This window comes from Lissotriton vulgaris, unplaced genomic scaffold (assembly GCF_964263255.1).
Source record: "Lissotriton vulgaris unplaced genomic scaffold, aLisVul1.2 SCAFFOLD_247, whole genome shotgun sequence".
NCBI classification, from domain to species: Eukaryota; Metazoa; Chordata; class Amphibia; order Caudata; family Salamandridae; genus Lissotriton; species Lissotriton vulgaris.
The window spans coordinates 929,270-942,734 of NW_028255597.1; the positions used below are offsets into that span (position 1 = coordinate 929,270).

At 42.9% G+C, this 13,465-nt stretch overlaps 1 protein-coding gene across 2 annotated transcripts in view; it reads left to right on the top strand.

Annotated features, from left to right (window-relative positions):
• DENND4C (DENN domain containing 4C) overlaps window positions 1-13,465 on the top strand; it is a 1,503,495-nt gene that overhangs the window by 747,338 nt on the left and 742,692 nt on the right. For both annotated transcript variants that reach the window (XM_086951990.1, XM_086951991.1), the window contains exons 17-18: window positions 2,508-2,640; window positions 11,987-12,193. In XM_086951990.1, the coding sequence (XP_086808116.1) occupies window positions 2,508-2,640; window positions 11,987-12,193 (340 nt within the window). The remainder of the gene's footprint in view (window positions 1-2,507; window positions 2,641-11,986; window positions 12,194-13,465) is intronic.

The window sequence follows — 13,465 nt, forward strand, 5'->3', positions numbered from 1 at the left end:
AAAGAAGTTTCCCGTGGGACAAAAATGCTTCTTTTGGCTAGTTCCAACTTGCGTTGGTCATTGTAGTCAACAGAGTAGCTGTATTGGTATCAATTTCAAGAGCACCCACAGACAATCGTCCTCATTTAAAATAAAATAACCATGTTGGTAGGCCCCTGCAATTGGTAAAGCAATAATGGTTATGATGAAACCTTGGCAAGCAGCAGCTTTAATCCGTTGTCATGGCAAGGTGAGCTGCCTGAGTTACATATCCTAACAGCCTGAGCTTTACGGTAGGCTAAGCACTATGTCTTGTATGCTTGGTATTAGCAGTACAGTCTTTTAAGTGGATATCACGCTAGTCTATGACGTTCATTTATTTCAGGAAACTTGTCTCTGGAGGCCCACTCATATAAGGTTATACGGTGTTCTCGTAATTCATGCGGGCGTGTCTCTGGGGGGGTAGCTACATTTTCTTCCACTAGGAGTGCTAAACTAAGACTAAACTAAGAGTGACAATCATGTATTCTCTTGCACTTGTTTTCGTATTGTCAAATTATTAGTGGGTAAGCAATTTAAGGTTTCGCTTGCAGACGGATTTTATAGGTCCTTTGTTGATTGACCTATGGGTACAATACCAATAGTTAGAATGTGGTTTGAGTCAGTATTATGAATGTTGCATCATGGAAAAGCAAAATATTATTAAAGAAACTAAGTTATCTCAATGGGTGTCTCACATAGTTATACTCAAGAAACAGAGGTCACTTTAAATTTGTGTTGATTTCAGAGCTCCAAACAAAAACATTAATTGACAAACCTTGTCTTCCTAGCATAAATGAACTGATCTATAGTTAGCGGAGCAACTTTATTAAATGTTATTTTCCTTTTTTTTTTATAAATAAATTCAAGGTCTACAAGAGCACAAGGTTAAATTGACTTGGGATTCTAAGCTTTTGATGACATTTATCATACCTCTTCGGTTATTTATTTATTTTTGGTTTATTGTCTATGTCCTCTCTTTCAGAGTCATATTTTATGTTTTAAAAGTCCTGCATTCTTGTGGCAGAATTTTCGACATTATGCTGGTGTACAAAATATATTAAATAACACAATTTGATTGTGTATGAAGTATGTTACAGACACGGTTTGGGTTATGTGCTAAAGAATGTTTTGCTAAAAAAAACCCACAAAAAACATTTAAATAAAATAAATAGATTATCTAGGTCCACTAATTCTGGTAATGGCATTGTACCACGAGAAAGTCAGTCACGACGAGTACAACCTATCCAAGCCCAAACTAGTGATGGCCTTTTAAAGGTCCTTTCCCAGATGTCATGTCCTCCGGTAGTGTGAACGATCTTGAAACTGTTAAGAATGATAGTGCCATGCATTGGATTGGTCTCTGAATGCAAATTTACACCCCCATTATTTACAGGAATGTCTTGTCAGTCAGTGAATATAAGAGACCAGTGATTACGAGGATCTAGGGCCCTGTGTTCGGCACAAACCTCAGTGGCGGGACAAAGTGAACTTGCTACTGGGCAGATCGTTTCTCGACTTAGTGCTGCATGTGACTATCAACATAAAAGCATCCCTAATAGATTGTGAAGCTTCAGGGAAGCACCTCATCATTCAAGGCAGTGGATTCCTCATTGACAGCTGAAATATATGGCAGTTCAACTAGCTCTGTGTGTTCCAAACAGCAGAGTGTAACAAGTTTGCAGAGACAATAGGGCCACCATACACTACATACAAAATCAAGTGGTTATATACCCATCACAACATTTCAAGCAGATAGGAAGATACCTATTTTACTTTGCATACTGTTTCCACCTGTATTCTGTTTTATACCATTTCTACCTCATAAAAAGATTTACTATAGTATTACTTCGCTGGAAAGGGAAAAAAACAATCTGAAGTGAAGTCTGTCAATGTGCATTATGACTTTCCGTAGAGGTTTCATGTGTCACTTTGAAACCAAAGGCACTTTTTCAAAGAAAAGCAATTGTAAATTTATATGCCTAGCAGTAAATGACTGGGGTGTGTTCAACATGTGATCTACAGCACTATTGGCAACAAACTGTTCGTTACAGATAAGTAACGTTTTTCTTCTAAATTCTTGCTTGGCAAAGTGCAATGTCATTGAGCTATAGTCATAAATGTTGAATCTAAGGTATAGTAGTTTGATGTATGTAAGACACCCGTGTTGCATGTTAATCCAGTACAACACTGCGATCAAGAAGTAGAATGTCATCGCTGCGGTTTAAAATTTAGTGAAATGTTCAGCAAAAAGATTTATTTCATTCAGTTAATGCTTTGTGTGAATAAATGAGCAGATGTTAGATGATCTCTTAATTTGAAATGTTTAAAATATCATTGGCAAAGGTAATCGTAATTAGAATTCTGTCTTTTCAAAGATAATTTGAAGTTTTGTTAACCAACTAATATTTTACTTCTTTGTTTTTATCTTTTTAATGTTTTTCTAGATATACATTTGATGATTAATAATGTTTATTTCCTTTTGTTAGCTACACAAACTTCCCAAGATTAGACCTCAAGTTATTTGACAGACCCCAGGACCCCACTCTTACGTTTAATGGGCATGCATCGTTAAACAGAACATCAAACAGCCCTGCCTTCATTGCCAGGAGGACCAAACAGGTTAACATTATTTGAAAATAAAACCTTGAAAATTTTTGAAAGTCTGTTTTATACATGGTAGATTTAAGGCCACACTCTAATGATTATATTTAGGTATGTTAAAGAGGCGAATGAAGGGTAAGTTCTCCTAATAATGTTGGCAGGTTGGGAGTGAGAACGACCATTAGATGAATGGGCATTTATTGTTTTAAGTATCCTGAAAATTTAGGTTGATTGTTTTGTGTTCAGTTAAAGATGCCTTTATCTTCCAGTCTGTTAGACCTGGCAACATTGGCGTGGGTCTCCCTTCATTTTTTGCTGTTGTCTCTTGTGTTTTTGCTACATGTTTTGCTGGTCTAGATGCTTTGGGCACTGTGCCACTGCTATTCAGTGCCACAGTGCAAGTGCTCCCTATTGTAATTGTTGTTATGGATTAGTGACTCCATGATTGGCTTATTTGATTTACTTGTCAGACCCTAGTACAGTGCACCGTGTGCGCCCAGGGCTTGTAAATCAAATGCTGCTGGTGGGCTTGCAGCGCTGATTGTGCCACCCACCGGAGCAGCTTGTAACCTATGGCTCAGGCCTGCCATTGCAGGGCCTGAGTGCATTCTGGTACTGCCAAGTTGACTTGGCAAGTGCACCCACTTGCCAGTCCCTAAAACCTTCCCTTTTCACATAGTCACCCCTAAGGTAGGCCCATGGGCAGGGTGAATTGTATGTAAAAGGTAGGACTTGCCCTGATATGTGTGGCATGTCCTGATAGCGAATTACAGCCATTTTCGTTTTTCACTATTGCAAGGCTGCCTGTTCCCCCTAGGCCAGAATGGGCAGTTTGATTATAACATCTTATAATCCTAACTGACTCCGGGAACTAGGTAGAAATTAGAGTTTAGTGTGCCTGAACTCAGAATGATAAAATACATCATTTAGTGAAGTTGGTTTTACCATTCTTTGTTTAAAAATACCACTTTTAGAAAGTAGGTACTTTCTTGCATAACTTTCCAAGCCTGCCTCTGCTAGGTTGTGTACTCCTTGTCCAGTTTGTGAGTGACAGGGGCTGGGGGGCTCCAGGAGACAGGGTGAGTCAGCACAGGGCTGAATAGACCCATCTGCATGTAGAGTGGTGGGAGGAGTTGCACCTTGGCCTGAACACAATGCTGGCTCCACCTCCTGTGGGGAGTTTGATGACCCTGGCCCACACTGTCAAAGAAGGAGTCCTGTAAACAAAGCGCTCCAGGACTGCACAGAACTGGTTTGGATTAGGCACAGACACTCTGCCTTCAGAGACAAAGGATTTGGGTGTATAGAAGGGGGACCCAGACCCCGAACTTCTGATCACTTCTGGGAATCAAGACGAACCTTTGCTGAGGAGAAGAACCGGGAAGCTAGAATACCCCCCTTCCAGACATTTTAGCCACCTTCGAGCGTCTCTCTGGCTTGGCTATAAACCCGGGAAAGTCCATGGCTTACTTTTTTCAGGAAACACCATAACCTAACCATCTACGGTACGGCGACTATTCCTTACCAGTAGCCCCCAACACCTTTAAATACTTAGGCTTTCAAGTTTATAGAACGCAGGTGGATCAAATCGAGGGTAACATAGTGCTGGCCATAACAGCCATCCGTGTCAGTGTGTCCTTCTGATCCTCTCTACCGTTGTCGGTGATGGGGTGTATTGCCATCTCAAAGATGGTGATGCTCCCTCGTCTATTATATTATTTTGGGAACTTACCTGTAATAGTCCCACAGGCTATTTTCATTACATTGAATACTAAGTTGGTGGGCCTAATCTGGGCAACGGCCCGTAGGAGAGTGAGCCTACGGAAACTTCAACTAGAGACCCGGAGTGACGGCCTGGGGCTTCCTGACTGCAGTGCATACTACTAGGCCAGCCAGCTCCAATGGCTATCTTACTGGACCGCGTGGAGGAATTTACAGGAAATTGGATATACACCTAGGGATTTAGGCCGGGGCGCGCTACACACCCTGCTCCTACCTAAGGCTAAAATCCCAGTGGACAGCCCTCCCTATTGAAGACTGCACTACAGTGCTGGAGGAAGGAGTTATCATATACCTCCTTGGTGACCCTCTATTAGACGAACATCCCTTTCTTGGGCATCCCCACACCGCAGGGTAGGCTTACGAAGGCCAGGATACATGATTGGGTGGAGGACGACGGGGCGTTCTTCGGTGACGGTAGCTTGCTTGATTACGACTTCTTTCTTCAGGCTATGGGCGCACCAACATGTTTGTATCTACTACACACTACGGTATCCCATTACATAAAGAATACATGGGCCCCACAACGCAGTGAACCCTCACAAAATAACTTGGTACATCTCTTGTAGTATATGGGGAATGGCGGCCACCTAGTTCGGTGGCTGTACACGGGTTTTCGGGCACACGCCGCACCTTCACCTACATCCCTTAGAACACAATGGTCCGAGGACTCTTCTACCGAAATCACTGACAAGGCTTGGAAGAGCATGCTAGAACACCTCAAAAGAGTGTACTGTGACGCTAACCTAAAATTCATTCAGACGATGGTCCTTCATAGGTCGTATCTCACCCCCAAGAGGATTCATCACGTGTTCCCGGACACCTCACATTGCTGCCCTCGTTGTAAAGGAGGCAAGGCGAACTTCCTTCACATGCTGTGGTCCTGCCCCTGCCTACAGGACTACTGGGAGGGAGTTCGTCAATCTCTTAGCGAAGTCACAAAAATCCCTGTCTCAGACGAAACCCTCAACTGCCTCATAGGTCTACGTAGACGTAGAAGGGTGCAGAAGGCACGACTAAGATTCTTAGACTTGGCCCTCATATTGGCAGTAAGAGCCCTCACCATGAGGTGGAAATCCCCCAGGTGCCCAGCGGTATCTAGTTGACAGGCCGACATGATGCAGTGGGGAAGAGCTGAGGGTGCAGCTCTTCGGAGAGAAGAAGCGAGGGGGCTGCAAAAGCAACCCATTTCGAAGGAATGGGAGATCATGCTACATGAGTTTGAATCACTTGACTTACTGCCGCTACAGGGTACCCCACCCCCATAGCACACAGTTTCACCCTTTGCCACTTTAACATTAGATTCTGAGACTCAGACCCATACTTCATAACCCACTGGTGCCGCAGACTCCTCGTTGTTACACCACAATACTAACATCCCCTTTAGGTTACCATAGAAGCTACTCATCGACTGACCAGGAGTAGGGGTTGGGAGGGTTAGGGAGGGAGAGGACATGGTTGAATCTGTTTTTATCGTTAATTGGAAATGTGAATGCTTTATGCTGTAACTTTATCTGACATAGTTGCAATGACCTGGTACTCACGTTGTCGTCGGGGATCATTTGTTCTTCATTTCCTGTCGAATAGTGCGAAAAACGTATGGTAGAATTATGCAATGTATATATGGTACCTATTACATGTACAGAAGGACTGTCTCCTTATAATATTTGTTGCATTGGATGTAATGTTAGTCATCAATAAAGTATGTTAAAAAAAAAACAGGAAGCTGAAGGAGGAGACTACCCCTCTCCTGTGTGTTTGGGGGTTGACCTGCAGTGGTTGCTTCACTGCCAAAGAAAGGAGAAGAGGGCTGAGTGTGCTTTTCATCAACTTGAAAAAGAATCTCCAAGGGCTTGAACTTGAGCTTGTCTCCTGCCTGAAGTCTCAAGGATACAAGACTTCACCAACCAGCTCCCCCCTGAATTCCCTTGCTGGGAATTGAAGTGCCTGCTGTTTTGCTGGGCCTTCTGAGAGACTGCATGTCGCTGGAAGCGCGACTCAACGACTAGAAGCCTGTCGCCGCCGCCGCAGCAGTTGCCGTCACTTCGCCAAGGAAGCCTGCCGCCGCTGCCATCGCATCACCGAAGCGTGTCGCATCACCGGAGAAGCGTGCCTCAGAGGTTGCCATTGCATCACCGGAGAAGCGTGTCGCAGGGCATGTCGCTGCTCAGAAGATCAAGTCGCCGCACGGCCGTCTGGCTCGCACGCATCAATGTTGTCGAATCGTAACCAAGACACCATTTTGTCGCATCGCACCGGAGAAGAGTATCGCATCGAGGCACCATCCTGTCGTATCGTACCAGAGAGCAGTAAGAAACCGACGCATCACCTCCCCACACAGTAAGGAAGCGAGCATCAGCTCCCCTGCGCAGCAGTAAGGAACAGACGCATCCACTCCCCTGAGTTTTTGAACCGATGCATCACCTTCCTTGCGACCCTTTTGTTTGTTCTACGCATCCAAGGTACATTGAGAGTACAGTGTCGCATTTACAACTTGAGAGAACCTAGCTATTTTCTACTATTTTAAAGTCTATTTTGGAGTACAGTATTGTGGATTTTTGTCGTTTGGTCTTGTTTTAAGTCTATATAAAAATAATTATTTTTATAATACAACCTATGTGGTGTCCATCTGTAGTGTTGTAATTGTATTACTGTATGTGTTCACAAATGCTTTACACACTGCCCCTGAGATAAGCCTGCCTGATCGTGCCAAGTACCAAGGGGGTGAGCAGGGGTTATTTTAGGAGTGTAGCCCTTTACCCTGACTAGATGCAAGGGTCCCTATTTGGTCAAAGGTACCTACCTCTGCCAACTAGAGACCCCCAAGTCAACCACAGTCATATCTCAACTTTACCGATCTCAAGTCAATGGGGCTTCAGAGAGCTTTACAATGTATATATAAAAATGTAAATTCAATTGTGCAGTAACTGTGGTAGCATAAAAACATTTGAAGCATATAGCAACATTTGTTGCAAATTCTACAGAAGTGCTAAACATAAGATGGTTTAATATAAATAGACTTAAAGATGCTCTTTAAATAAAGCTTTTTTACTTAAAAAAAATTCTTATAATTTGCATTATAAATTTCCTTTCAGCACAGCGAGTAAGCGTTGATCTGATCGAGACTTCTAGCCACATATTGATTACCTTAGAATATTCAAATTCCCCATGCATCAGACAAACTGGAAATTTTCAACCAGTAACTCTGCAGGCAGGTGGCTCTGGTGGGAGCGCCAGAAGTGACGTGCAGGGCGCCATTAGCCTGGATCCAGGGAACTACCTCAGTCAGACCTTTTTCGACGTTACTGTGCCACTTTTTAAATATCCTATCCCCTGAAAAGCCAGTGGGATTCAAGCCCTGTGGTGCCTGTCACAGACAAATCCCTCTGACTGAACCCTATTTGGACCACAACTACAGGGCCTTTCCGGATTGCAAGACCGTGCATCCTAACTCATTCAGTGAATGGGTCATGAAGCTCATGGCCGCTTCATACTGGGCGACTTCACTCCAGGTCCCAAGGAAGGTCCCAGAACCTCTGCCGGAGTCGTTTACATTGGTCGTCCTCTCTGGTCGCTGTCACGCTTCTTGACTGCATCGGGTAAGTCCCACAAAAAGAAGTCCCGGAAGTCAAAGCGCTCATCTATTTCTCAGCGTCAACACAAATCAGACAAGATACAGGAACATTGCCACAAATCAAAACCCTGCTACCACGTCATCCCTGTGGAGCCCGGGTCCGCACGGTGCCTCACTGAGTTTTTTCTGGAGCGGGAGCGACCTCCACCCAATTAAAATACATTGAGGCCATGCACCACATTTTTTGGGTGACCGGACCGCTCTCTATCGCCTTTGGGCCCGACGGGTCAGGATGGTGCGGTGACTGGATTTCTGCAAGTTGGTTTGGCCTCTGTGCCAGTTGGGTCCCCTGGATCTGTCTTGGATCCTGCCAAATCCTGGTTACAAATCCACAAACTCTGCTGGGGTTGAGTCTTGTGGTGCGGTGCTCGCCGGCCCCATCGTCATTCTTGACTCTTCTACGGAGCCGGATCAGCTTAGTCGGACGCCCACTCCGACGCTGACCAGATCCAGACCTTCTTGGACAGAGCCAGTTCCTCCCTTTGCTTCTAGGTCCTGTGAGGACAATCATTGGACGAGAAATGAGGATCCCTATGGTCATCCTGACCCCTTGAGAAACCCTTGCTCAAGGATAACTGGTATGAGGAGCTGGGGGATGCCAGTGGCCTGGATACCTCACCAAACAGTTGCCTCCTCTATCCTCCCAGTGTGCTACTTGTTGGTGCTGAAGGATCGAGGCCTCCGTTAAGTGCTAGAACAACTGACCTTCTGAGTCCTATTAGTTAGAAAAGAACTCTGTAAATCCAGTGCTGCGTCTCTCACCCTAGCCCGCCACAAACATTTTGCCAGGCAGGAGGGGGACACCTTGTGAAATGCTGCCAGCATATCAAGCATGACCAGGATGTCAGTGCCACCCTCGTCCACCTGGCAATGTATGTTGTGTCCAGCAGCAACTCGGGCCGATTCCATGCTATGCTTTCTACGGAAACCTCTGGGCAGCCTGATTACAAATGCAATAGAAAAGCTTTAATTTCCGTATAGAATATGGGAGGAAAGGTAGACAAAATAGTCCCTGGTTCCTTAACCAAGGACCTCCACATCCTTGCCATGAGAAAAGTCATCCTCATCTTCCTTAAAATCAGAGAATATATATTTGTTTTAAATTCTTTAAAATAATCTTCATTCCTATTACAAAAGCCTTGTGTTTTCTGCAAGAATTGCAGGGGTGTGGGCGGCTGCCGTTCTCTTAAGTACAGATATATTTAATACTCATGTCTATCTGCTTACTTCATTGTATTCTATCATTACAACTGATTGTATCCTTGTCTGTTACAATTATGCAAACTCCTAAGTGATCAGTAGGCCATCAAAGGCTAGGTGCTGTCTTATTTGCATATACTTATCCACATGCATATTTTTACATGCTATATACATTCATTTCATCTATTTCTTCTTGTATATCGTTTTCTATACACTGTATACATCTGTATCCAATTCACACTTTTTAACTCATTTAGATCTCATAATATAACATATTGCTTGCAGATGGGAGCTACGAAGGTAAAAAGCAAGACTCGTATAAGTTCCATGGAAACTCGAAAAGGACCTGCAGATAAGGGTGAAAGTTCCCATGAAGATGTATACTGCTATTAACATGAGTAGCATAATAGTACCTTAATAATAATAGGAGCGGCAGGGCTTCTGATAGATCTATTTTTACACTTATACGAGTCTTGAGTATTAAATATATCTGTACTTAAGAGAAATACTAAAGTATTATTTTTCTCATCAATTTTAGCCACGGTTATTATATTAAAGAACAAGGCAGATTTCCTGAGGAAGGCGAACGGCTGAAACGCGTTGAAGGAATTAATTCTGCGTTTACATTAAGTTTCAGAATAGCGATGATGTGGTTTTAAAAAAACAGTTATTTATGTGAAAATATCTTAATGTTTTGTATGTGATAATGTCTTTGATAACAAAAAAAAGTAAAAGTATATAGATGTACAAAAGCAAAATAGGGAAAAAAAAACCAAAAAAGAAACTGAAAATGATCTGAGAACAAATATCAAATATATACAACAAATAAATGACATCTATCAGAATTTCATGGGTGGAGAATCAGTTATTATAAAATGCATGTCTAAGTTACTCTCGAATGACCAGTACACTTAACCCGGTGTGCACATTCCTTTTTCAAAAACATGAGCATTTGTCCTCCAGTCAGTCTCCTCCTTCGGAAGGATCTTCTGTTTCAACATGATTCTGCACCTGAACGTGCATGCTCTCCGACTTCATGTGTGGAAAATGAGCATTGGCAGTTGAGTTTTTGATCTGCCTCCCTTGGTATGAGATGTTATTCTGGCAGACCGGCATCCCTCAAAAGAAACAATATACGCCTACGGATGGGACAAGATCGTGGCTTGGTGTGCTGCAATATAAATGTATCCTCTTTCTGCTCCCTTGTCTGAAGTTCTATAGTTTGTGTTATCGCTCACACGACAAGGTCTTGTCTTGGGACCAGTTAAGAGGGTACCTTTTGTCCATCTCTCCTTTTTTGTAGTTGCCAGACCAACCTTGCTTGTTCAAGTCACCCCTTGTGACAAGGTTTCTCAAAGGTCTCCAGTACTTGTTTCCCCCTACACCGTTCATTAAGGCTCAGCGGGACCTTAATTTAGTCCTTAGATTTCTAATGTGTTCACCCTTTGAGCCCATGCACAGCTGTCCTCTCAGACTCCTCACTATAAAAACTATTTTTGATGGCCATTACATATGCCAAGACGGTCAGCAAACTGCAAGTGCTGCATGTCCACCCTCCATATACCCCTTTCTTCCCAAGCTGGTTTTGCGTATGCATACTTCGTTTATGCCAAAGGTGGTAATGCCCTTCAAGCTCGGCCAAAGCATCACTCTGTCAACTTAGTTTGCTCTGCCTCACCCGTTCAAGAAAGAGGAGAAGCTCCATTGTCTAGATCTGAAAAGAGCGTTCTCGTTATACATTAGTCCTTCCAAAGACATTGGGGGTGGATGATCTCCTTTGTATTGTGCTTGCTGGAGCAAAGAAAGGCAAGGCTGTGCACAAGATAGCCATCTCCAGATGGATGTTTACTCTGCATAAAGATCTGCTTCGCATTGGCTATGAAATAACCTCCTAAGGGTTTGCAGGCTCATTTGGCCAGAGCCAAGGCTGTGCCAACTGCATTAACTTGCATAGTCCCAGTCCTTAATATCTGTCAGGCAGCCACATGGACTTCAGTGCACATTTCCCCAGCGCCTTGAGACCCTAACAAGTGAGTACCCTTGCTCTATAAGAACCCTGATTGATTGATTGACGTTCGCCAACCACCACTGCCTAGACAGCCCAGTCTGGCGTGATGGACATGTCGCCTGTTCAGTTCTCAGACTCGCCTCCAGGGAGGTATTGCTTGGGTATCTAGTCTAAGGTAAGCCATCTGTAGCTGAAGTCTCTATTAGATGAACAAGTAACGTACCTATGGTAACACCTTATCTGGTAGAGACTCTTATCTAGCTGCTGATATTTTACCTGCCCTCCCATACTTCCTGTTCTGCGAACTGTGATTTACATCAATCAAAAGAGGTCCTTGAGGATCTCACTCCTGCACCCTGGTCACAACACCTCAGTGTGGCTCTGTGCTTCTGACGTGGAAAATATTCAGATAACTGAGATCAGCGAGCTGGGGCGGCACCTATATAGGGCATGGCACATGTCATTTCCATTGTGAATGACGCTGATGCGGAGCTGATAGGTGCCACCTACTGGCGTACAGAAGTACTACTCAAAAACGTCCAGATCCAGTCTGATGCCTGGGGAGTATTCTAAGGTAAGGAGTTTGCAGATAGTAAGTAACATGTTCATTTACAGTAAATATGTATCCCTGAATAAAAATGTCTTGAGAAAGCATTCATTTATTTTTTGCATAACTTGCTTCATCATATCTATAATTAACTTTTTGCATTTGTTAAATTTTGTATTTTTACTTTTACATACAGGAGATCAAAACAGCTCAGAAAATAGCTAGAAGATATTACACAAACCCACCAATGTGGGCAAAGTGCCTGTTCAGCCACTGTTATAGCCTGTGGTTCATTTGCTTACCTGCTTATGTAAAGGTTTCACATCCCAAGAATAAGGCACTGCAGAAGGCATACGATGTACTCGTTAACATGAGGAAAACCGAAGTGGAACCCCTTGATGAGGCAAGTATTTATAACTGTACAGTGCATGTTAATTCTGGGTGAAGGAATGGTCTGTATTGTGCATAGGATAATGTAATTGAGAACCAGGCTGTGGATCAAAAGGCACAAATGCTGTCCTACCTTAATCCAAAAGACCATTTTAAAGTGATTGCACTTTTCCTGCTTTGTTTTGCCCTTATTTGTTGAGCCAATGCACAGGAATGTGTTTGTTTTCAATTATATTTGCTCGACTATGTAGAAATATAACTTTGAGCTTCAGTGGCTTAGTATTTTTACTTGTGTCCCTTTTAATGTATGCACAGTGCTCCCCTCTTTGGCTTCTTAAAATCCCTTGAGCTTTACATGTAAGGTAGGTTTCCACTTGACACATCTAATAGTTTCTTAAATTCTAATTTTTCTCTTTTTGTTCTCTTTAATTATTGGTTTTATATAATGGATTCGTTTCTGCCTAATGTGTGTTTTTTAGTTGATGCTTTTGATTTTTCATCTAGAAACTGTTTGCTTGTAGTAGTGTTGCATAGTTGTTCTCTGGCATCGTGGAATAAGGTTAACTTTCAAATAACATGATATGGTAAGCTGGGGATCTGGTTTTACTTTTCTATCTTAAGTATGAGCCTAAGTCCCCCATAATGATTAATTTGTTTGGCTTAGGAACCAGGTCTGACAAAGTTATCCACATGTCATGGCGTCATTTGACCGTCGTAGTGTAAAAGGATATGCTGATTGTTGAAGATTTTGCATTTCTGATCTCTTTGATATGGGGGTGAATATTCTGTCAAGAAGAGCCCAAGCTAGAACAACTTCAAGAAGACCTCTAAAAGTTTTTTCATTGGCACAATAACACCCTCAAACTGATGAGATAAAAATTCCAACCAAGGGCAAGTAACAAATTGGTTTGGCCTGCAATGATAAACAGAATTGGTATTTTATAGCCCAACTGGAAAAATACTGCAGTGTTAGAAGACAAGATGCTATATGCATGTGAGGCCATTATAGGGCAATATGAAGTATGAAAAAACGAAATACATGGTAGGATGAAAAAAAACGAAATATTTGGAACACTTGGTTATGCTGCCAGTCAAGTGACGAGCTTTTCAAAATTTACAAGATCATCAGATAAGTAGTGGCTTATTTTTACACTGATAACTTTCTGTTGTTCTGAGATAACAAGATTGCAGTGTTTCAAGAACTGATCAGTCTGATTGGAGCTGTCACCCTACCAACCCATCAGCCTCTCCCAGCTCAACTTAGAGATTCTTCACTCTTTTAAAC